At 43.8% G+C, this 25,605-nt stretch overlaps 4 protein-coding genes across 14 annotated transcripts in view; 1 reads left to right on the plus strand and 3 right to left on the minus strand.

Annotated features, from left to right (window-relative positions):
• Nucleotides 1-25,605, minus strand: part of LOC113134345 (zinc finger protein 62 homolog) — a 757,491-nt gene that overhangs the window by 291,794 nt on the left and 440,092 nt on the right. The window lies entirely within an intron of this gene.
• Nucleotides 1-25,605, plus strand: part of kcnq3 (potassium voltage-gated channel, KQT-like subfamily, member 3) — a 62,066-nt gene that overhangs the window by 28,228 nt on the left and 8,233 nt on the right. For both annotated transcript variants that reach the window (XM_026313715.1, XM_026313716.1), the window contains exons 3-6: nt 15,721-15,811; nt 16,151-16,277; nt 16,692-16,864; nt 18,517-18,690. In XM_026313715.1, coding sequence (XP_026169500.1) covers nt 15,721-15,811; nt 16,151-16,277; nt 16,692-16,864; nt 18,517-18,690 — 565 coding nt within the window. The remainder of the gene's footprint in view (nt 1-15,720; nt 15,812-16,150; nt 16,278-16,691; nt 16,865-18,516; nt 18,691-25,605) is intronic.
• Nucleotides 11,370-13,067, minus strand: LOC113134385 (tripartite motif-containing protein 16-like). The gene has a single exon (XM_026313758.1). The coding sequence runs from the start codon at nt 13,050-13,052 to the stop codon at nt 11,370-11,372; it is 1,683 nt and encodes a 560-aa protein (XP_026169543.1). The 5' UTR covers nt 13,053-13,067.
• LOC113134370 (tripartite motif-containing protein 16-like) lies at nt 21,416-23,444 on the minus strand. The gene has a single exon (XM_026313726.1). It carries the CDS (start codon nt 23,314-23,316, stop codon nt 21,625-21,627), a length of 1,692 nt encoding a protein of 563 aa, XP_026169511.1. The 5' UTR covers nt 23,317-23,444; the 3' UTR covers nt 21,416-21,624.

Genomic DNA, 25,605 nt, shown 5'->3' on the forward strand with positions numbered 1-25,605 from the left:
CTTCCACTTTGCATGCTATCGACGCTTTTACTGTTGTTAGCTGCCGCAGCTCTGATGAATCTGCTCCTGTTCTTGTGTGTGAATCTCTTCTCTTCTCTGCTGCTGAGGCATCTGTGCAGCACAGCGCCGAGCTCATCACACTCTTATTCTGCTTTACAGACACTTTGCAAAAGATTTTCGCTGTGAGGGTGAATACTTTAGTCTGTGACTTCAGTCTGCAGCGTTTTGGAAGGACAGACTGGCAGAGACGCTCTTTCATATTCAAAAGTCTAATTCAAAAGCGTTATGATCATCTGTAGGCATCACAAGGAACAACAGCAACACAAATCAGTCACAATTTCTCAAAAGCAGTAATTATTTTTCTTATTCCACTAATGAAAATGCAGAAGCAGATTTTGACAGAGTCGTTGTTTGCTGTAGTTTTCTCTCAGAAAATCCCAACATGGGAGAAAACTGCAGCCTGTCTCTTTCCAGTTGAATAAAAGCAGTAATTACCGTGTTTACTCCCCGCGTAGGGAGCAGGTCTGTGCTCCAGAAATGACTTGCACGCGTGGCGGGAGCGAGGACGGGGGATAATGGGAAAATGTTTTGGTTTTTTATTTTTGGTTTTGTTTTTTTTTTTGTTTTTTTTTTTTCAATCCAGCCTGCCATCTTTCAGTCACCATGGAAACTCCAATGCCAAACACAGAGGTGCTTTGTTCAGCACATCAGGGGAGACCAGAACAAACACAAATCACCTCATCTGGTGTTTCACTGTGCAAACCCACAGACGTGTCAGCATCATGACTCTGCAGAATAAAAGCACAGAAACAAAACTGTGATTTAGTGTCTGCTGCTGCTCACAGCTCAGTGCCAGAACAAGGTAGTGAAGGAAACAGGACGGGAGGTGGAGGGAGGTCGGTCTGAGCGCCTGAGCCCTGGAGGAGGATTGTTCAGCCTGTCTTGAAAACAGGTGTATGACTGTGGTTGTGCTCTGTGTAGTTTAGCATTAAGGAAATGTTTTTCTAACCGTAAATGAAAAACCTGCTGCTCCCTAGATGATCCTTTAATCCAGCTCAGCACTTTAAAGTAAAAATAATGTGACTGGAGAAAACGTCTTATTCCCAAAAGCTACGAAGGTGAAAACTCCTACAACACCCAGGATGCATTGCGTCAGGTGCACCCCAACGTCCCCAACTTCCTCTTGACAAGAGACGAGCTGTAATGGACCAGCATTGGATTTTGTTTTTTGTAGACGCTGCTGATCGTTGAGGAAGACACACACACAGCACTGAGGTAGAAAACACATACTGATATTTTCACTCTTCAGAAATAAAGCAGCTGCTGCAAATGTTTTAGAGGTTGAGTGATGCACAACACACACTGTGCACTGTCATTAGCCATGCCTTTGACAGACACACACATCTTCTTTTCCTTCATGATCATACAGTCAGTACACACACACACACACACCGGACACACACATGAACTCACAGGAATTAAACTCCATTTGAACGAGCTTATTAATGAATAGAAACTTAAAAACCATGTTCCTGTGAGGAATCGGTCCGATCCAACCGGACCTGAAGCGTTCTAATCTTCTGCTCCATTAGTGGACTTTTTATCGCTCTTTGCTGGCGCCGTGGCTTTGTATTCATCGTCTTTTATCTCTGCGTTATTTCTGTGAGTCTGCTCTCACATGTTGTTGAGCTGATTTAAACCTCAGCTCTCCAGGTGGAGCTGAACTGCTGCTGAACTCTGATGGAAACAGCAGATATTTCTAAGAGCTGAGTCTTCTGTCTTCACGTCGGGTCTTTTTTTAGTGTTAGTTTCGCTCCTGGGCCTGTTGGATTTAAATCTATTGAGGTCAAACATTTTGGAAAAGCTCTGGATGTTAAAGTCTCTGAGGGTCCAGGTTTAATTTAGTCAGACTGGGATGACGGCAGCAGACGTCTGGTGTGTCGCTCAAACATGGCTGCAGGTCTCTCACCTGATCAGTGACCTTTTTATACTCATTTGTCACTTTGAACCCTGGGGTCTTTCTTAATATATTTAGTAGAGCTGCAACTAGCACTAATTTTCATTATAATAAACTATAACAAATGCTGATTGTTTCAAGACAGATCTGACATTACAGATGGATAGGGAGTCGGACTTGTAACCCGAAAGTTGTGGGTTCGAGTTCAGGACCGGCAGGAATTGTCGGTGGGACAGAGTGAGTAGCCAGCAGCCTGAGGTGAGACTCTTGAGCAAGGCGCCGGACCCCCAGTTGCTTCCCGGGCGCCGCAGCGATGGCTGCCCAAGTATTGGTCACCATACTTGGCTATACAAGTCACTTTCACTTCACTTTCAGGTTCCTTTCTGTGGTTGGTTGTGGGCCTTTACTCCTGGACCTGCAGTGTTTATGTGTTGGACATCAAGGAAAGCATGACTTTGCAGTTTTACAGTTTGATAGGAGCTGAAGGCAAAGAGGTGGTGTCTCACTGTTACAGCTCCATGGTCCACAGGAGAGACAGACTTTTCCTAGGGACTGAATTAAAGTGTATGTTTGTGCTAGCAGCCTGACACTGGCAGTTTTTATATTCTCATATTCAGACATTTATCTGATCACTGTCACCTGGAGGAATTTGTCACCATCACTTGTCTCTGTAAGGAAACCGTCCTCAGCACAGACGTGATTCACTGGCTCTGCCTCCATCGTTAAGGACAAAGTGGGAGCTCAGAGATGGACGGAGTCTCCCTTCAGGGCAACACTCCTCTGCTTCTGTTCTTCGTCCTCAGCCGGAGTAAATCATGACCCTCGGATCCTCGCGGTGTGAGGTGTAGAACGATGCAGCACAAGGTCTTTGTGTCCGTCAGTATAAATGTATCATACGTTCATTCTTTCCATTAAGGCCACGTGTGCATCACATGCAGCCAAGGGTGAAGGACCAAACCACTGGGTGTAGCTCCTTTACTACACATCATTTGTACTTTCCGTCACAGCTTGGCCTCAGAGAGACGTCGAGAGAGAGAAATGTCACTGAACTTCTTCCAAATTCCCAAAAACTTTTCGGGCGACACGTGAAAGTGAACACACAGCTGTTGTGTTCAGGCAGGGGAGACACTGCAGCAGATTCCAGCCACAGATCAGGGTTTTATTTTGACATGTGAAATCATGAGATCGGATCAGCTCAGACTTTATCCGGCTACATTTGGCTCCTAATGCAGGTTGTATTTAAATAAAGTTGTGGTTGCAGATGCTGTGTAATGAGCTGCATTTCCCACTGTGGTGCTAACACTTATGAGAATGATAATTTAGTTCTGGCTGAGCTGCTCACTGAGGTGATGGGAATTAAAAATAAGAGGCTGTGGTGAAACGTCACACCAGTCCAACATATTTTCACTGTAGTTGCTGTGGTCTGCCTCAGCCATTATTGATCGTCAAGCCCCCACATATTTTACACATGTTCCAGGAGGTGCCAGGCAAAATTCAACCCCCCCTGAAGTGGATCAGTGCAGTGTCACAGTGCGGAGTCTGGAAACACTGCAGCTCACTGCAGCTCAGCGTGTTTCAACTTGAATCCACAGCCTGTTTATCCTTTGTGGTCTTGGAATTTCTATCGAGTCTGTCCTCTGTCCTCTGTCCTCTGTCCTCTGTCCTCTGTCCTCTGTCCTCTGTCCTCTCTCCTCTCTCCTCTCTCCTCTCTCCTGGTCCAGACCTGCTCCCTGTCCTCAGGCTCAGACTGGGCTGTGAGTTCGATGCCATGTGGAGCCTCAGCACCACATCTCTTCTCTGGTTCTTTCTGTTCCGTCACCACTGAAACTCTCTGTGGACGACAAGACTTATGCATTAAGAAGTGCTGTTCACTCAGACATGTCTGATCTGAGGCAGCAGCTCTGGGATCTGTGGAGTTAATGGACCACACGTCTAATCTTCAAAGACACGTTCTCTGGCTCTGCCCCGGATTAAAGCGTACGGTCGTTTAAAAGAACATAATGCTATGAAGTGAAAAGCTTTTTGGGCTTTGTGATGCAGCAGCACTGTCAGGGTGTGGGGTCACTTCCATTCAAGGACCCACCCTCAAAGGTTTGGGGGAACTTCACCAAGGCAGCGAATAAATGATGCAGGAAACACTTGGTTTTTATGTCACGGACGGTTATTGTTGTACCTGCTGCCGTTGTTTCAGTGCTGGAATCACATGTGAGACTGACTGTGAGGGTCTGAGACGTTCACAAAGAGGGACAACTGTTTACAGTCTTGTCGACCAGTGTGAACGTCACTGGGCAGTACCATAGTGACGTCTACAGTAGCGACAGCACCTGGCATCTCTTTAGCAATAAACTAAAATAAGAAATCATTTCTTTGTGTCAGCTCTCTGTTCTTACCCAGCAGCAGTTTGAGAGCCTCACCAAGCTAAGCTGCTCATGCTAACGTCGAAATCATGAGCCTGAGCCGACGTCTTGGCTACGAAGCTGCTGACGCCGCCTTTGGTTTTATTTCTCTCATAGAGGTGAAGCTGCAGCTGCATCATGAAGCAAACACTGTCAGCCTCATCAGCCGCACAACAAGACAGAGCTGCAACAATTAGTCCTTTCATAGTTAATCAAATTTTAACTACGCTGATGGATTTTCCCCTATTGAAGCTCTGTTGTTCTTGCTGTGTTTATATCGTTATAAAACACTGCACTGGTGTTGAGCACAGCTGATTGGTTACCTGCTGAACGCCCTCATCTGATGTTACTCCATGACTTTAAATGGAAAATGCAGCTCGTGTTGCTTTGGGAGCAGGTGATGATGTGATGTGCTGCTGCCGTCATGGATGTTTACAATTCTCTTTGAAGAGGACACACACACACACACACACACACACACACAGAGTCCCCTCACATCATGCAAACAGTAATTGCTTTCTGTTCTTATTGAGATACCTGTAGCTTTCTGCTCCACTGCGTCATGTTGTTTCCACCACAGGCCTGATGTTCGGCTGATGTGACGTCAGGACAGGATTTAAATCTGCATGTAATTAGCCCAGTTTTTCAGCTCCGAGAGCACAGGCTGTTTTTTGTCTGAGGGCTTGAGATTTACCCAGAATATGTGAACGGAACTTAAACTGTGGCTCGGATCTGCAGCCTCACAGCCACGACCCCTCCTCCACCAGCATCGACAGATCAGTTTCCACAGCTGATGGACGTGTGAACAGAACCGGGTGTGAAACACTCAGCCCTCCCTCTACAGTTTGATTTATTTGCTAAAATCTGTCTAAACCCTGACCGACCAGATGCAGATACGTCTTGTTTGCATCTGCTGCAGTATCAAGCTGTGGGTTTGTCGTTCAGTGCACACACTGCAGACAGAAAACACCCACCGTCCTCTGCAGGTTTTGTCAAGACATTAAATCCATATTGTGATTGTGCAGGTGACAACATGTAACTTTGTTATTCTAAGCAGAGGTGCTGCCAGTTTAATGCCAACTGAAGCTAAGGCATTAAACAGCAGTTCATGTGCAGCACAATGCAATCATTCAGACATCACATATACATATATACCACAGACTTCTGAAAGTGTACTGCAGTAGACGATGTAAACAGGTCGGCAGGGTTTTTTAGGTCCTGTTTCCACACAGGAGACATTGATTCATGTCATTTCAGAGCTCCTGCCTGGTGTGACATCTCACACAGTGGAGGTGACACTGACTGCTCCTGTCAAACACTCTTTACCCAGACCACAGTGTTTAATAACCTGCACTGGATCAGGTGACTCTCTTCCTTTCCCTTGTGCACCTGCTGCTTACTTTACTGGATCTAATTAGCATCTGACAGAAACAAGTTTCAGTAGAATATTTGTGTGATGTGTCACTGAGATGATGATGGTAGTGTTTTGTTGGATTTGTGGACCAAAAATATAAAGTAATTAGTAATTTAGTTCTGGTGCTTCCCTTGTTTCCAGTGTAGCTGTAGCATCTTTTAGCTGCTGCTGCTGCTTCATGTGTTTAATGCATTAAAAATAGGTTTAATTCGCAGTAATTATGCAATTAAGGCACAGACATTTCTCCACGAGCAGCTCATCAGCCATTTCAGTGGTTCCCAGTCTGAATGTCCTCAGCTTTATTTTTCTCCCAAATCAATGGCGACACACTGAACAGAGGATTTATCGACACATCGACCACTCCTCCTGCTCTGCTGCGTCGTAGGGACATATTGGCATTTTGCTGACATGAAAACAGTGATCGCTCAGACGTCTTTAAATGGGACGATTGTTTTTCATGTCGCTAACAGGAATGTTTACCTGCTTTCAAACACTGACAGTTGCAGATGTTTGAATTAGTTGTTTGTTCTGTAAAAACCAACAGGAACCAATCAGTTTTCTAAACTTTGCCTTCTCTGGCTGCCAGCACCTTTAACCTTTAAACCAGTATTGAGTCAAACTGGGAAACACAGGCACATTTTAAGATTCACCGTGACTTTGACTTTCCAACTGATATAATCATCTCAGACGACGTCACAAATAAACGAAAAACATTCTTCTACCTGCTGAACTGGCTTTTCACACAGAAAAAGAAAAAACATTGATTTGTGGTTGTGGATCCACAGACTGTCCTCTACATGTTCGGCTTAACGTCCTTTACTGTCGACACAGGGGTTGTTCTCTCCTGAACGGTTCAAACTGGCAAACCACTACATCAAATCTTAGGTTTCTGTGATTTCTCCATGGCAACAGTTTGGGTGTATATGTGAGGCGTTACTGTTATTAGTTCTATATATGTGTTTTATGCTGCGTCTCTTCCCAGTTTATTATCATACCGTGCGTGCCTGCAGAGACAGCAGCGACTGATGATTGATGGTTTATAATCAGTGACGAGACAGAAAGCTAGAAGTCATTGAAGAAAGAAGGCGTAGTGGGAGACTGTACTCTTCTGATGGTGTTATTGATATCGATGCCTTCATTATAGCAATGTGATGAGCATCGATCGGACTGAGGCCGCCAAAGACAAACTCATGAGGTCAACAGTGCTCACTGAAGCACACTGTTGTTGATAGTTGTCACTGGTCTAATCACATTAAGTGTGTGTTTATTCTTGAACCATGATCATTAACGTCCTCTAACCTTAAATTACAAGCCACGGTTTTTCCTTAAATCGACCAAGTTGTTTTTGTGCCCACGTCTGAAGTGACTCTAGAAGAAAAGCCAGTATGGAGGACGAGTGATGACGTGATCTGGCCCTGTTGTTGTGCGTCTTTCGTGGGACTTGATAAAGCCACTTGTGTAGTTGCCATGAGGTTTTTCTGTTCTCTGCCATGTTTGTGAGCAACATCACAGTCTGCATGCTCTCATTGGCTGTTGAGGCTATTTCGTCAGTGGCAGCCGAGTCAGGAGTCAGAAATATCCAAATGGTAATTGATACATAAAACTTGAGATTGGGAAGCCTCTGTCAGGAGCAGTAAGATGGTTGTTCTGAGGATTATTTAGACAAATAATTGGCTGTAGTCTCCAGCAGATCCCCAAGACCCTAACTAGGGATAAGCGGGTACAGAACATGAACGGATGGATGTGAGTGGTGTGTCTGTTTTTACTACCACTTTCCATTTGTGTTACACTGATGTCTTAAGACATGTTTTAGGAAATAAAATCTATGACAAGCCACTGAATGAGAGTGTCCCAGACTTTGACTGGTGCTGTTATTCCTCCTATCACCAGGGGAGGAGAGCCCTTCACACACTCATAACCAAACACACACACTCGAACACACACCCCCTCGCAGCTTGGCAAGTGTGATATATGCGTGTGGTTATCATGGGAAATAAACTGTTAAAAGTGGTAGAAATAGCTTTTTCACAGACTGGATGTGGAGTCATAAATCTGAGCGAGACGGCGGCGAAGGCGTCTGGGTCGTCAGCCGAGGTCGCAGCACTGCAGGAGCAGTTTATTTATGTGTGATTGCACCCAGAATCCATCTGGCCACAACCAGCCTTACACTGTGAAGATCAACACGATGATCCTTTACTGTTTGTTTAAATGTCTGGAGCAAATGAACATGACCACAGATGTCTGTTCATGGTTCTGGTTCTGGTTCTGTGCATCATGTGTTCTCAGTGAGATTTAGAGGCTTAGAGCAGGTTTCCTCTCCGTATTAGTGTCTGAAGTGGAAACTTTCTGATAAATTCTTTCCCTAGATGAATATTTTCTGTGCTCAGGTTGTAACTGTGAACTTTAGGGCTGCACGATGTAGCTTCAGCACCGTCACTGTGATGTCTGGACACTCCTGTGAAACATGAAACTTTACTTTAGGCAGGTATACTGACACCAACAACACCTGGACTATAGTCTGTAGGCTCCTAATTGAGTTTTGTGCCATTTGCTTCCTGTGTTGAAAAAAGTGGCTAGAATATATTTGCTCTCAGGCTGAATATACAACTACATTTTTAAATTTATGACAAACACAGTCTTATTTCCTTCTCATCCAGTCACATCCCAGGACGACCTCAGGGCTGTGGCTCCCAGTGGGAACCTCTCAGTTATTGCAGGAAAACAGATTCCCAGTGATTCAAACTGAGGATAAAATATAACACGAGAGTGAAACTGCAGCTTCTCGGTGTTGGTAGGACTCACTGATCAAACCTCATCCTCTTCCTAAAGGCTCAGCACCTCTTGCCTTATTTACCCAGAGTTCAGGAAGACAGGAAAAATCCCAGAATGCCTTGCTCACTTGAACGCTGTAGGTCTCTGTCAGGACTGGGCTGTTGTCTCATTGTGGTCTTTATGGCAGCTAAGAGTTGAGGCTCTTAAAGGAAGTGCAGTAACACAAAAATCGAAACAAACCCTTCAATCGTTCAGGCTGTGGATCAATAAGGATCAATTGATCTACTTTATGAATGATGTATTTGCTCTTACTAAATACGTGTAGTGTACATATGTAGATTAACTCCTATTGATCTGCGGACGGCAGTCTGCACACGTCTGTTTACTCTGCTCTCCGTCTGCCTCACCAGCCTCACCAGACCCTCCTCCCCACACCGACCAATCACATCACACCACACACCTCGAACCCGCTCGCCCCGCGGCACGTCTGCCACCGAGCATCGCCATGGAAACACGCACATACGGGGGATCCCTGACAGGACTGGCTGGTCCGGGAGGGAGGGGGGGGCTGAACAGGTGTCGCCATGGTGATTTGGAGACGAAGGGATGCTCCACTGAGAGTGGAGTGAGCAGCTGTTGCCATGGAGACGCACAATGCATGTCAGACGGTGCTCAGTGAAATGGCATTAATGTTCTGCATTTGGCGATTCTGCAAAATACTGATGTCAGACAGAAAACACACATTTGCTGCTGTGATAAACGTTTGTTTTCTCATGTTTCTGTGTGACAAAGTGACAAATTAAAGACAGTGGAGTAGTGGTTAGCACTGTTGCCTCACAGCAAGAAGGTTCCTGGTCTGAAACCCATCAGGGGCCTTTCTGTGTGGAGTTTGCATGTTCTCCCTGTGCTTGTGTGGGTTTTCTCCAGGTCCTCTGGTTTCCTCCCACAGTCCAAAAACATGTATGTCAGGTTGATTGGTGACTCTAAATTGCCCATAGGAGTGAGTGTGAGTGTGTGAGGTTGTTTGTCTCTATGTGGCCCTGTGATGGACTGGGGACCTGTCCAGGGTGGACCCCTGCCTTTCACCCAAAGAGAGCTGGGATAGGCTCCAGCAGGTCCCTGGGACCCTGGTCAGGAATAAGCTGGTGTAGATAACGGATATTGCCACTTCAATATGAAAGTAGAATCACAAACGTGAGAGTCGAACATGTCACTCTCTGACAGGCACCTCTGAGAGAGTGACAACTGTAAAGATGTCCGAGCTCTAACGTCACAGCTTGTTGGGCTTTGTTTGACCTTTTCATTGTTGCCCTGAAATGAATGTCCCTCTGCATGTTATGGACACATCGCACTGATTAATCAGTTTAATGTTTAATCAGCTCATGTGCGTCTCAGTAAAATGCACCAGCCTCCAGCCACCAGTCTCTTAATGCCTGATCATGTCCTTCGCTGCTTGCCGTCCATCTGGCTCACCCATCTCCACTGTACTCGGCTGGAGCTGTGCTGCATGTCCACTGTGTTCCAGGCTTAATGGGTGTGGCCCCCAGCGCCACCACCGTGACCGGTCAAGGTCAGAGCACAGTGTTCCAGCACCGTCAGGTGCATCTGAGACTCTGTACGAGTGACAGTGGACCCACTGCTGGGTCTGTTATAAACCTCCTATATCATGGCTGTGGTTCTGAACCTACTGGAAATGGTCTGATGTTCTCTCACATACTGGACCATTACTGGATCTGGCTCAGGTCTACTTGACTTTAATGGCACATTTTCACCATCAGCTGTTCTTTGCACAGTGAACTTGACATTTTCACTCACAACAGATTTACTGAATGTGAAGATTACAGGTGGGGGCAGCTGAGAGTCAGAAATCCCTGTTTAGGTCTGGATGAGATTGTGTTTGGACCATAAACAGTGATATCTGATACTTTGGTACAAACAAATATGCTGTCTGTCAACATTTACAGATATGTTCGCCATCAGCATAATTGCAATACATTTCCTCATTCTGTTATAAAATAATATGGTCTCAGTTAGCTTTTCTTTGAAATGTTTAAGTGCAGATTTGAGTTTTGATCTTTGATTCATGCAAATGTGTTTTTAGTTCTAGCTGTTGATTTTACTCTGCCCCATTCTGTAATATGCTTCCTATTGTGTTATTTATTAAGTCTTAACTGAGCATATATGTTCTATTTTCTGTGTAAATGAAAGATGATGGAACATTTGCAGAGGAAGAAATACTAGATCCTTTACTGCAGTAACAGTAGAAGTACCACAGTGTAAAATCCTCTGTATTTTGTTTTGATCCATCTGATCCTGAAAAGGAACTAACGTTATCAGATAAATGTAGAGCAGGAAAAAGTCCAAGGTTTGGCTCTGACATGTAGTAAAGTCCAAGGATGAAGTAGTACTACATGGAAATACTCAGGTAAAGTACAAATACTTTATTACATGTAAGAATGACAGTACAGTTAGAAGTCTATTAGATATAATCTGGTTTCAGTGGTATATTTAACATGAACAGGTTTTACAATAGCTCTCTGACATGTTGAGAAGTGAAACTATATGACTGGTATTTGTTATGAATAAAACTACTTATAATACACATGTATTGAAATTACAGTACACTGTCCATTTATTTTATAGTAATTTTGGCAATGGAACATGACTGTAATTCAACCTTAAATTTTACTGTTGGATAAAACAATAACTTCCAGTGAAAATACACAGAGATCATAGTTCTACAGTTTGATTAATGTGACACCATAACAATGAGAAACTATTAATGAAACTAAATCAATGAGCTGATTGAGCTGTTTTAATCCTGTAGCATCTATTTGACTTTACAAATCTCAGCACTGCTTCCAGCTTTACATGAACTGGTAAGCCAGAGTCCAGCATAGAGAGGCTGAGTGAATGTGGTCTGGACTCTGTGGAGGAGAGTCATGGTTTTAGAGACACTGTAGAAGGACAGAATACCTGCTCTGTGATCCAGGTACACTCCTACTCTGGAGGACTGAGGACCTGACACTGGAGTTCTGATGTTGTTGTACCTAAATTCATAACTGTTTTGTCCACAATTTAACGCCCAAGATTTGTCATTGAATCCAAATATAAATCCATTCAACCTCCCTGCTCTGCTGATATTCTTGTATGTGACTGCTACAGCAACTCCTGTCCCGCTCCACTCCACCTCCCAGTAACAACGTCCAGTCAGACTCTCTCTACTCAGGACCTGATACCATCCAGTGAATCTGTCTGTGTAACTGAAATAAAACTGTTGTTGACGCATTAATGTTGCTTTTCTGTTTCTCTCAGATAATAACAGATATGTGTTTGCTGTGTTTGGATCCAGTGTGATTTCCTGTGAATATTGTAAGAATCCAGCTCTGGTCTTGGGCTCTGGTTGTGGCAGTAAAACATCCACTTCAGTCAGAGCCAGTGAGATGTTTGTCCATTTCTCCCTCAGAATGTCCTGTAGTTTATCTCTGAGCTCTGACACAGCTGCTGTCACGTCCTCAAAGTATCTCAGAGGACGGATATTGATGCTGGATGAGTCTGTGGGTTCACTGAGAGCTGACACTGAGGGGTAGTTCTGTAGAAACTGGGTGTGATCCTGTGTGTGTGAGAGCTGCTTCAGATCAGCGTCTTTCCTCTTCAGCACAGTGATCTCCTGCTCCAGCTTCTCCTGAAGCTCTTTGACTCGACTCACTTCAGTTTCCTGCTGGGATCTGATCTGCTGCTTCACATCAGAGCGTCTTTTCTCCAGGAGACGGATCAGCTCAGTGAAGATCTTCTCACTGTCCTTCACTACTTTATCAGCAGAGCCATTGATGGTCTCCAGCTGCTGCTGAAGCACCTTCACATCTTTCTCTCTGTCCTGGATTCTCTGCTGGATTTTCTGTCGACTCCCCTCGAGCTCTCTCTGCCTCTCAGTCCTTTCTGCTGCAGCTGAGACTGTGTCGTGGCCTTTATGTTCGTCCACAGAGCAGAGATAACAGATACTCTGCTGATCAGTGCGGCAGAACATCTTCATCACCTCATCATGACGAGAGCAGATGTTGTCCTGGAGCTTCTTGCAGGGCTCCACCAGCTTGTGTCTCTTTAACTGAGCTACATCATAATGAGGCTGGAGGTGTTTCTCACAGTAAGACACCAGACACACCAGACAGGACTTGAGGGCTTTCAGTTTTCTGCCAGTGCAGACATCACAGGCCACATCTTCAGGTCCATCATAGCAGTGATCAGCAGGAGCAGCTTGGAGTCCAGTCTTCTTCAGATGCTCCACTAAAGCTGCTAACATGATGTTTTTCACCAGGACAGGCCTCGATGTGAAGATCTGCCTACACTGAGGGCAGCTGTAGATATTCTTCTCATCCTCTTCATCCCAGTGAGTTTTAATACAGGTCATGCAGTAGCTGTGTCCACAGGGAACAGTCACCGGATCCTTCAGTGGATCCAGACAGATCGAACAAGAAATTGATTCCTGGTCCAGCTGAGCTCCTTTCTGCGCCATTTCACCTCTCAGTGGTAATGACTGTGGGACTTTGTTAGAAGTGAAACTAGTTTGAGATTGTATCTAAACAACATGTTTGTACAGGGAATGTGGTCTGTCAGTTCCTGCACCTCCCCTCATGTTGATTACACCCATCATCAAACTGTAGATCTAAAGGAAACAAGGAAATATGTGGACAGACTGGAGCTGCTGTGTGAGAGAGCAGAGGGAGGGTTATCAGGCTGAGCCTCATTCCAGGGAGACGATCAGGACTGGACTTTTAACCATTTAAATACTTAATGTTTCTGTGACTTTTCTCTAATTTAATTCAGTTTAGTTTTATTGGTTCAAAGACAACAAAGTGAGATATCAAACTAAACTGTGATAAAACAATTAAATTGCTGTGTAATAATTTTTCACGCATCAAACTGTGTGAGAAAAGTAAAACAGCCTCTATAACAGAAATTGATTAATGCAACAGAAACTGCATTGGCTTGTGTTTGAAAACTCTTTAATGTGGGTGAATCAGAAAACTGCAGCAAGAGTTCAGGCCTGATCAGCTTTATTTTGAAATGCCAGAGATATTGGACTCCACATCAGGACGTTTTATCTTCAGACTGATGGGCATCGAAGTGGGAAGCTGCCTCTAATTGTCTTCTCAGATCCTCAGCGGAATAAAGACCTCCCATCTCGTCCTTGTGACTGTGCTCATTAACAGCGTGCTGCTGCCGCTGTACTCTCCCTCCTGTGTTTGGATATCACCGAGCAAATGAACTGTCAGAGCTGCATCGTCTGCATCGTTTATTGGATCTCGCTGGAAAATTGTTTGTTAGGAATCTTCAGGGGCGGAATCTTCTCTGAGAGCCCAGCGGGACTGAGACTCAGCCGAGCTGCTGTGCAAAAATTGAAGGAGAGAAGGTACAGGTACAGGTGGACTGACGTGAAAAAACAATCCCAACTTCTGACAGCCAGCTGCAGTAAATGGACAAACAGCACAAACAGCATGGATAAACAGGTCTCAGATTAGCTCAGTATGTTCTGATGGAGTAAAACATTTTTCCATTGCTGGGTTTTTATTGATTTCTTTCCATCTGTTTCCATTTAATCTGGGAATTAAATTCCTGTTGAACCAAAGCTGCGTGAACGCCACTTGAACTCACTGTTTCTTTGGTGTGTCAGGTCCAATGGGCTTCACTCTGTGTGCTTTACTGAACAAACTATCTGAAGCCGACCGGGTTGCAGATCAGTATCTGTCAGGTCATTGAGTTAAAATCGACGTGCTCCAGTCGGTCCATGATATATTTCTGCCCTCTGGGTAAGAGAGGAGAAACACTCTGATTTTGCTCCGTGTAAATCCGCCAGACTTCATGTCCGGCGGATCACGTGATTTAACCACTTTCATGACCCAGAGAAACACACAGGACGTCAGTCCGGCGGCATCAGCTAACTATCAGCATCATTTGCTTCATGTGAATTATGTCAAACTGTCCAGGCTGTAAAATATTCATGTTATTATGGGCGTGCAGCACTTCAGAAACGTCTCAGGGATTCCTAATGGCAACACAACAGGCCATGAATGATTTAGGAATCAGGAAGAACAGGCAGGAGGTTTGGAGGCCACAGAGCAGTCGATGGTTCATTGTTGTATAGCAGTTTAGTGGATGTGTTCACAAATGTCTGTACAGTTTACATGAAATGTCATGGGTCATTATGGATGATTACAGTAGAAACATTGTCTTGATATCCAGATGTTTCAGTTTTGCATCTGTCACTGCAGATTAACATGCTGAAATAAACGTCTGAAGTTTGTCTGTGACTGAAACTCTCACCACCACAAGCTCCCAGATGTTTCCCAGAGTGCACCAGTCTCAGGTGGTGGCTCCAGCTTCTTCAGGTCTGAGCTGCAGCGTGAGAGCGTGGTGCAGTCGAATGGGCTGAAAAAGAGGTGAAAATAACCTTTTCCATGGAGCTGGTGGTGGGGAACATCGGTCATGCAGCTCTGGCTAAATGCTAATTGGCAGGGTTGCCGTCAGTTCTGCAGCTGGCTGCGTTCATTCACTGTGGTTCTACGTCATATATCCTAGCAGGGTGGGTAACTCCAGACTCTCTGGAATACAGCCAGGGTGCACCAGTGCACAGAGACATTTTAATAGCGATTTGTAAGTGTGCATCCAATTTCTTTCAGCTGAGCTAAATATAGATGTTCAGGGAAGGAGCCTGACTGGGTCATTTAAAACAACTCAGGAGTGGATGGTGTGAAAGTGAATGTTTGGGTTGGTGGTTTGGAGAATAAGGTAAAGATAAGTCACACACACTGATCAAAACATACTTTAGCTTTGTCCTGAGTAGCAGATACACAGCTTCAATGAAAGCTGAGTGAAGCAGTGTGTTACTTTTAGACATTTCAGGTTCAGTTGTTTTAGTTTTCATTCAACTATTTTTACACTTTGTGTTGTTGATGTACTTCAGTAACAGGAGGAGCAGCTTTAATGTGTTTGTGTTTGCTATCATGTCCTTCCCTCTATATTTAAAGTTAACCATAGAGACACAGCGCTCTCTGGTGGTGAAGTTAAGCTGTACAGAGACCAGTAAGGCACCTTCTCTCGTGTTGTTTTACGGGGGAACAGCAGCGTGCAGAGCTGGGCAGGTGTTGCTGCACGTACTGACCTGTGTTTTTCTGTCTCTGCAGGTTCTTAATCGTCCTGGGCTGTTTGATTCTGGCCATTCTGACAACGTTCAGGGAGCACGAGAAGGTGTCTGCACACTGGCTGGTGATACTGGTAAGATGCCTGGGACTGCCAGTGTATCATCTTATTCTACAGTATCACATATTTTGAAAATGCTGACTGACTGCGATGATGTGGTGTTTGCTGCACAGTTAAATGAAATAGAATACTTTAGATGTCCTGTGCATCATTTGACACACATTTCTCCAAACCATTATCCCCAGATCCTACATCCAAACATTAAAAAGTCACATTATTATTCACTAAAACAGCTTTAAACCAATTAAAAATAAAAACTTTAAGATTCAGTAGAAACACAAACTTTCTACACTGTGAATTATGCTTTAAGGGAACCATTTCCATCTGTGCTGCTATTTGATGTTCCTGTTGCAGGAAACCTTTGCCATCTTCATCTTCGGAGCGGAGTTTGCACTGAGGATCTGGGCGGCAGGATGCTGCTGTCGCTACAAAGGATGGAGGGGGAGGCTGAAGTTCGCTCGCAAACCTCTGTGTATTTTAGGTGAGGAGGTGGAAATATTTCTGAGCTTTTAAAATAAAAAAAGAACAGGAAAACCAGAGTCCCTGCACATCCTGCACAGTGTACATCACTTCAGTGTAGAGAGTGTAGTATAGACATACACAGAGGAGATATTCTGTCCATAAAGACATTATGAAGAAACACAGAGAGGGAGGACTGATGTTCGTCGTTATGTCAAGGCGAATTAAAACATCTGCTAAGCTGCTCTCTGCTTCACAGAACTAAAGCTTTATCAATAACGTCCTTTATATTCAGCTTGCTGTAATTCCACGACTCTTCCCCGCTCATCCGTGGTCTCAGAAAGAAGACTTAATAACTGTGTCGGGTCAGACTCATTAAAGGCTCACATAGACAATCTTCTGAGGGTGATTTTGTCCCGGCTCTGTTCTGTCTCAGACATCTTTGTGCTGATTGCCTCGGTGCCGGTGGTGGCTGTGCGGAACCAGGGCAACGTGTTGGCCACGTCCCTGCGCAGCCTGCGCTTCCTGCAGATCCTGCGGATGCTGCGCATGGACCGGAGAGGAGGGACCTGGAAACTGCTGGGTTCTGCCATCTACGCACACAGTAAGGTAGGAGCTGACAGGCCGTAACACTGCTGCCTTTCACCAAGTACAGACGCTCTGACAGTAAAAAAGCTGCAGTAGGAACTGAAGAAGATGCAGAATAAGACGGCCATGTTCATGTAAAGGCACTGCTACGAGCAAATTGTGTTTAAAGCATCAGTGAGACTGTTCATTTACATGCAAACAATAGAAACAGTGTCAGGTAGAGTGTAGAATAAGGAGTCTAGATATTAGTGGAAAGAGGCTGAACTGTGGGAAAGGTGTGACTGACATTTTTACAGGTAACATGAAGAAGAGAGAGTACAATGAACAGAAGGAGGGGGAACACCTGGGAGCTCTTACAGGTGGTTCTACCAGAGGAGAAACCGATCTGTTCTGAATAGATCTACGTGCTAACCTCTGCAGGGCATTGAGGCTGCAGCTCCATAAATTATGAGAGCGGTTACAATCCGATATATTACATTACTGTAGGTTATTTTTAAACGTTTGTATGGGCCATGTGCCGCCATTTCTGAACATTTATCTGAATATATCCTCCATTATTTATTTTAACTGCGTTTCTGCGCGCCAAAATGTCCCCACAGGAACCTGATTGGACGAAACATCACGTCATATCCACGCTGTAGCTAATGCTAACGCTGGTGCTAACGCTAATGCTAACGCAAGGTCTTAAACGGAAAGGACAGATGTTAACGCGTTAGTGAGTAAGACTTAATAATATTAACATTTATGGTGAGAATACACACCCTAAAGTTACGAATCACGATATTTTATATTGTTTTTATGCCCCCTGACGTTCCTCGTCTTAAGATATGTGTTAGCTGTAGCAATGTAAAGAAGCTAACGTTAGCTTAATGCATTTGACTAGTTAGCTAGTTAACAACTAACATTAGCTAATTAGTCAAAGAAAAAGCTGACAGATAGTTAACTAGCTAACTTTACCAACCCGTTGTTTATTTAGCTAATGCTACTCAGTTGTTCGCTTATCTAGCTAACTTAGCTAGCTAAAATTAGCTAATGAGGCAAACGGCTAAGCATCTAAATAAGGCAGACTTTTATTGTTTCTGAATAAACAGTGGGAAGCTAACTAGCTGTCTGCTTATTACTTGCGTAGTTATCTAAATAAAAACCCAGTTTATTTAGATAACTGAAATGCATTAAGATAATGCTAACCTTTTGGTTAGTACAGTACCTTGGTGTAGTTGTATCATGGGTGTACAATGGCCTGGTATTTTACCATTATTGCTCTTGGATTTAGCAGTAACTTTCCACAACATTAAGTAAATAAACCGGTAACTTTAGTTTTGGCAAGTAATTTTTCAGTCTTATAATCAGATTATTAGATCTGTTTTTACATGATCATCCATTACTGGATATTTGGACCACTAGTCCTGCAAATGCAAATAATTAAAATATAGTTTTAGTTATGTCCTGCAGGCCACATGCTGTGAAACACATTTCCATGATGAAAACAGAAGACGTAAAGACTAATGCTGTGGTTACTGTTCACTGGTTTGTTTTAAACAGAAAACAGCATTTACAACATTTACATTTTATGTAGATAAAATGTCCACAGAACATGTGAAACTCGTAAAGTGGTCCCTCTACGAAGATGCTTCCTGTCAGAGGAGATGGGTGTTAAATGTGTATTTCTGCAGGAGCTGATCACCGCCTGGTACATCGGCTTCCTGTCACTCATCTTGGCGTCTTTCCTGGTCTACCTGGTCGAGAAGGACGATGTCACCACAGACGTGTCCAACCATGAAAACCCCACAGCTCAGCCCAAACCCCAGGATTTTGACACGTATGCTGATGCTTTATGGTGGGGGCTGGTATGTACAATATACTGTGCACATTATCTTTATGTGTATTGGTTTCGTTTTAATGAATAAACACGAAAACAAACAATTTTCTTTCTTTGAAAAATCTTGGTAGAAATCCATGCACAGTGTTCTACAAAATATTGAGTCATCAATAGCTAGTTATCAATAGCAGAAATAAGTTGTCTGATTCTAACTTTAAGGAGCTGAATCCATCTTATCTGCTAATGAGAAGCCTTGAAAGAGATACTCTGATCCTTTACACCAATAATAATAGTAGAAATACCACAGTGTAAAAGTCCAGTGTTCCAAGTAAAAGTCAAAATGTGAAAGCACCAAAGTACTTTTCACAGCAGACTAAAAATTAACTTTATTACATGGTAGGGCTGGTGTTCCTAACTTTGTAAAGCACCATCAAAAACTTTAGGAGCACCAAACCAAATTTAAGAAAACACAATAACTAAAATATACACTGTGCAGAAAAAGAGAAACTGTATGCAGGTCAAGCCACAGAGAACTGCTGCTGGTTAATGGGCAAAGGGAGGTGCTGGAAATACTGATTGGGTTTAGGTTTTTTGTTCCAATGATTGTTTTTGGTATAAAGTTAACTGTTAAATGAAAACACAATTTATGTAGCTACCTTATATACTTCTAATTTGAAGTACTTTATGTACCGCTGGGTAGCTGACGTTAACTACCTTATATACTTCTAATTTGAAGTACTTTATGTACCGCTGGGTAGCTGACGTTAACTACCTTATATACTTCTAATTTGAAGTACTTTATGTACCGCTGGGTAGCTGACGTTAACTACCTTATATACTTCTAATTTGAAGTACTTTATATACCGCTGGGTAGCTGACGTTAACTACCTTATATACTTCTAATTTGAAGTACTTTATGTACCGCTGGGTAGCTGACGTTAACTACCTTATATACTTCTAATTTGAAGTACTTTATGTACCGCTGGGTAGCTGACGTTAACTACCTTATGTACTTCTAATTTGAAGTACTTTATGTACCGCTGGGTAGCTGACGTTAACTACCTTATATACTTCTAATTTGAAGTACTTTATGTACCGCTGGGTAGCTGACGTTAACTACCTTATGTACTTCTAATTTGAAGTACTTTATATACCGCTGGGTAGCTGACGTTAACTACCTTATGTACTTCTAATTTGAAGTACTTTATATACCGCTGGGTAGCTGACGTTAACTACCTTATGTACTTCTAATTTGAAGTACTTTATATACCGCTGGGTAGCTGACGTTAACTACCTTATGTACTTCTAATTTGAAGTACTTTATATACCGCTGGGTAGCTGACGTTAACTACCTTATGTACTTCTAATTTGAAGTACTTTATATACCGCTGGGTAGCTGACGTTAACTACCTTATGTACTTCTAATTTGAAGTACTTTATATACCGCTGGGTAGCTGACGTTAACTACCTTATATACGTCTAATTTGAAGTACTTTATATACCGCTGGGTAGCTGACGTTAACTACCTTATATACTTCTAATTTGAAGTACTTTATATACCGCTGGGTAGCTGACGTTAACTACCTTATATACGTCTAATTTGAAGTACTTCATATACCGCTGGGTAGCTGACGTTAACTACCTTATATACGTCTAATTTGAAGTACTTCATATACCGCTGGGTAGCTGACGTTAACTACCTTATATACTTCTAATTGAAGTACTTCATATACCGCTGGGTAGCTGACGTTAACTACCTTATATACTTCTAATTTGAAGTACTTTATATACCGCTGGGTAGCTGACGTCAACTACCTCATATACTTCTAATTTGAAGTACTTTATATACCGCTGGGTAGCTGACGTCAACTACCTCATATACTTCATATACTTTTAATTTGAAGTACTTTATATACCGCTGGGTAGCTGACGTTAACTACCTTATATACTTCTAATTTGAAGTACTTTATATACCGCTGGGTAGCTGACGTTAACTACCTCATATACTTTTAATTTGAAGTACTTCATGTACCGCTGGGTAGCTGACGTTAACTACCTTATATACTTCTAATTTGAAGTACTTTATATACCGCTGGGTAGCTGACGTTAACTACCTTATATACTTCTAATTTGAAGTACTTTATATACCGCTGGGTATCTTGGGAATTTCCCACCAGGGATCAGGTAAATATACCTCAGATTTTCTGTTATAGCTTCTACTCAATTTTAAGACCCCACAGCACCAAATGATGTCTTTCTGTCTCTAAAAATATGGTAATGACTGGCTGGGTGATGTTCTCAAGGTGGTGGTGTAGTTTGACGATCACATCTACACTTGTCAGTGGTTTAGGCAGCAGAAACACTTTGGTTGAGGCTCAGGAAAAGGTCTGGTTTTGGTTAAATGTATGAAACCAAACCTCCATTAACTACAAGTCTGAGTAGAGCCACATCATAAAGCTGGAGGTAGAGGTCAAGTTAGTTTATTACACCTATTAGTCCCACAGTGGGGAAATTCCATTACCACCCAAAGTGCGCACACACAGCAGTGAACACAGATACACCGTGAGCACACACCCTCAGTCATGGTATTGAAGGTGGAGAGAGCGCTGGCTATTCACTCCTTCCCACCGACAATTCCTGCCGGACCTGAGACTCGAACCTGAAATTTTCAGGTTACAAGTCCAAATCCCTATCCATTAGAACACGACTGCCCCCAACTGGACTCAACTTATCTTCATTTTTCAATCCCCAGTTTTATTGTTGGAAAAAACATTAACTTCCTTTAAAAATACAGACAGTAAGTTAAATATTTTACATTGTCAGTTTGTTTGAAGAACAAGGTAGAGATAAAACAGAAAGCAGAGATCATAGTTCCACCCACACTGTTTGATTAATGTGACACCACAACAATAAGCAACTATTAATTAAACTAAATCGATGAGCTGACTGACCTGTTTTAATCCTATAGCATCTGTATGACTTTACAAATCTCAGCACTGCCTCCAGCATTCAAACAGTAACCAAGTCGAAGTCCAGCATAGAGAGGCTCAGTGAATGTGGTCTGGACTCTGTGGAGGAGAGTCATGGTTTTAGAGACACTGTAGAAGGACAGAATACCTGCTCTGTGATCCAGGTACACTCCTACTCTGGAGGACTGAGGACCTGACACTGGAGTTCTGATACTGTTGTGCCGAAAGTCATAACTGTTTTGTCCACAATATAATGTCCAAGATTTGTCATTGAATCCAAATCCACATTCATTCAAGGTCCCTGCTCTGCTGATATTCTTGTATGTGACTGCTAGATAAACTCCTGCCCCGCACCACTTCACCTCCCAGTAACAACGTCCAGTCAGACTCTCTCTACTCAGGACCTGACACCATCCAGTGAATCTGTCTGGGTGACTGGAATAAGACTGATGTTGACTCATTACTGTTGCTTTTCTGTTTCCCTCAGATAATAACAGACGTGTGTTTGCTGTGTTTGGATCCAGTGTGATTTTCTTTGAACATTGTAAGAATCCAAATCTGGTCTTGGGCTCTGGTTGTGACCGTAAAACAGACACTTCAGTCAGAGCCAGTGAGATGTTTGTCCATTTCTCCCTCAGAATGTCCTGTAGTTTATCTCTGAGCTCTGACACAGCTGCTGTCACGTCCTCAAAGTATCTCAGAGGACGGATATTGATGCTGGATGAGTCTGTAGGTTCACTGAGAGCTGACACTGAGGGGTAGTTCTGTAGAAACTGGTTGTGATCCTGTGTGTGTGAGAGCTGCTTCAGATCAGCGTCTTTCCTCTTCAGCTCAGTGATCTCCTGCTCCAGCTTCTCCTGAAGCTCTTTGACTCGACTCCCTTCAGTGTCCTGCTTGGATCTGATCTGCTGCTTCACATCAGAGCGTCTTTTCTCCAGGAGACTGATCAGCTCAGTGAAGATCTTCTCACTGTTCTTTACTGCTTTATCAGCAGAACCATTGATGGCCTCCAGCTGCTGCTGAAGCACCTTCACATCTTTCTGTCTGTCCTGGATTCTCTGCTGGATTTTCTGTCGACTCCCCTCGAGCTCTCTCTGCCTCTCAGTCCTTTCTGCTGCAGCTGAGACTGTGTCGTGGCCTTTATGTTCCTCCACAGAGCAGAGATAACAAATACTCTGCTGATCAGTGCGGCAGAACATCTTCATCACCTCTTCATGATGAGAGCAGATGTTGTCCTGGAGCTTCTTGCAGGGCTCCACCAGCTTGTGTCTCTTTAACTGAGCTACATCATAATGAGGCTGGAGGTGTTTCTCACAGTAAGACACCAGACACACCAGACAGGACTTGAGGGCTTTCAGTTTTCTCCCAGTGCAGACATCACAGGCCACATCTTCAGGTCCAGCATAGCAGTGATCAGCAGGAGCAGCTTGGAGTCCAGTCTTCTTCAGCTGCTCCACTAAATCTGCTAACATGGTGTTTTTCACCAGGACAGGCCTCGGTATGAAGATCTGCCTACACTGAGGGCAGCTGTAGATATTCTTCTCATCCTCTTCATCCCAGTGAGTTTTAATACAGGTCATGCAGTAGCTGTGTCCACAGGGAACAGTCACCGGATCCTTCAGTAGATCCAGACAGATCGAACAAGAAATTGATTCCTGGTCCAGCTGAGCTCCTTTCTGTGCCATTTCACCTCTCAGTGGTAATGACTGTGGGACTTTGTTAGAAGTGAAACTAGTTTGAGCTGTGATCTAAACAACAGGTGTTTGTACAGTGAATGTGGTCTGTCAGGTCCTGCACCTCCCCTCATGTTGGTTACACCCATCATCAAACTGTCGATCTGAAGGGAAGAAGGAAATACAGGGACAGACTGGAGCTGCTGTGTGTGTGAACAAAGAGGGTTATCAGGCTGAGCCTCATTCCAGGAAGTGCAGCAGTCTGAAAAAGAAACTGTGTTTATCACATTTTACTACACAAAATACAGAATATGACAAACACATTCACTTGGAAACTATTTTTTATCACCATACATAATTAAAAACAGGGCAAAATACAATATTTTAGTTGAGATATATACATAACATTGATATATATATATATATATATATATATATATATATATATATAGTTATACATAACATTGATATATATATATATATATATATATATATATATATATATATATATATATATATATATATATAGTTAGTTATATATAGTTGATATATATATATATAAAAATTTACCTTCTCACCCCTATGGGTGGTGTGTGTGTGTGTCTTCCTCAATCTCGGGTCCTCTACCAGAGGCCTGGGAGTTTGAGGGTTCTTCGCAGTATCTTAGCTGTTCCTAGCACTGCGCTCTTCTGGACTGAGATCTCTGATGTTGTTCCTGGGATCTGTTGGAGCCACTCTCCCAGTTTGGGGGTCACAGCCCCGAGGGTGCCGATTACCACGGGGACCACTGTTGCCTTCACCTTCCACATCTTTTCTAGCTCTTCTTTGAGCCCTTGGTATTTCTCCAGCTTCTCGTGTTCCTTCTTTCTGATGTTGCTGTCACTTGGTATTGCTACATCTACCACTACGGCTTTCTTCTGTTGTTTGTCCACCACTACTATGTCCAGTTGGTTAGCCATCACCTGTTTGTCGGTCTGTATCTGGAAGTCCCACAGGATCTTAGCTCGGTCATTCTCCACCACCTTTGGAGGCGTGTCCCATTTTGACCTTGGGACCTCCAGCCCATGCTCGGCACAGATGTTCCTGTACACTATGCCGGCCACTTGGTTATGGCGTTCCATGTACGCTCTTCCTGCTAGCATCTTACAACCTGCTGTTATATGCTGGATTGTCTCAGGGGCATCTTTGCCCAGCCTGCACCTGGGGTCCTGCCTGGTGCGGTAGACCCCGGCCTCTATCGATCTTGTGCTCAGGGCCTGTTCTTGTGCCGCTATGATCAGTGCCTCTGTGCTGTCTTTCAGTCCAGCTTTTTCCAGCCACCGGTAGGACTTTTCGATATCAGCCACTTCTTGTATCTGTCGGTGGTACATGCCGTGCAGGGGTTTGTCCTGCCATGATGGTTCTCGCTCTTCTTCCTCTGCATCAGGCTTCTGTTGCCTGAGATATTCACTAAGTATTCCATCGCTTGGGGCCATCTTCCTGATGTACTCATGGATCTTTGCTGTTTCATCTTGGATGGTGGCTCTGACGCTCACCAGTTCCCGGCCTCCTCCCTTCCTCTTAGTGTACAGTCTCAGGATGCTGGATTTGGGGTGAAGTCCTCCATGCATTGTGAAAAGCTTCCTTGTCATGACATCAGTGGCTTCTATGTCCTCTTTTGGCCAGCTTATTATGCCAGCGGGGTATCTGATGACCGGCAGGGCGTAGGTGTTGATGGCTTGGACCTTGTTCTTCCCATTTAGCTGACTTCTTAGGACTTGCCTTACACTCTGTAGGTATTTGGCTGTGGCTGCTTTCCTTGCGGCTTCTTCTTGGTTCCCATTTGCCTGTGGGATTCCAAGGTACTTGTAGCTCCCCTCAACGTCCGCTATGCTGCCTTCTGGTAGTTCAACTCCTTCAGTCCTGACAACCTTCCCTCTCTTTGTTATCATTCGACCACACTTGTCCAGTCTGAATGACATTCCAGTGTCGTTGCTGTATATCCTGGCTGATGTCTCGCTCATTCCTGGCATACAGCTTGATGTCATCCATGTACAGGAGGTGGCTGATGGTTGCTCCATTTCGTAGTCGGTATCGAAGCCAGTCTTAGTGATGATCTGGCTGAGGGGGTTCAGGCCACCGAAGTCAGTGGCCTTAACCACTGAGCTATCCAGTCACTAGATCTTCTCACTGATGAGTCCCATCCATTAGCAGCTGGTTCATTTGCTATATATCCATCCATCCATCAATTTTCTATACCCGCTTTTCCTGGCTCAGGGTCACGGGGATCTGCTGGAGCCTATCCCAGCTCTCTCTCGGGTG

The sequence above is a fragment of the Mastacembelus armatus genome, chromosome 17, assembly GCF_900324485.2.
Source record: "Mastacembelus armatus chromosome 17, fMasArm1.2, whole genome shotgun sequence".
NCBI classification, from domain to species: Eukaryota; Metazoa; Chordata; class Actinopteri; order Synbranchiformes; family Mastacembelidae; genus Mastacembelus; species Mastacembelus armatus.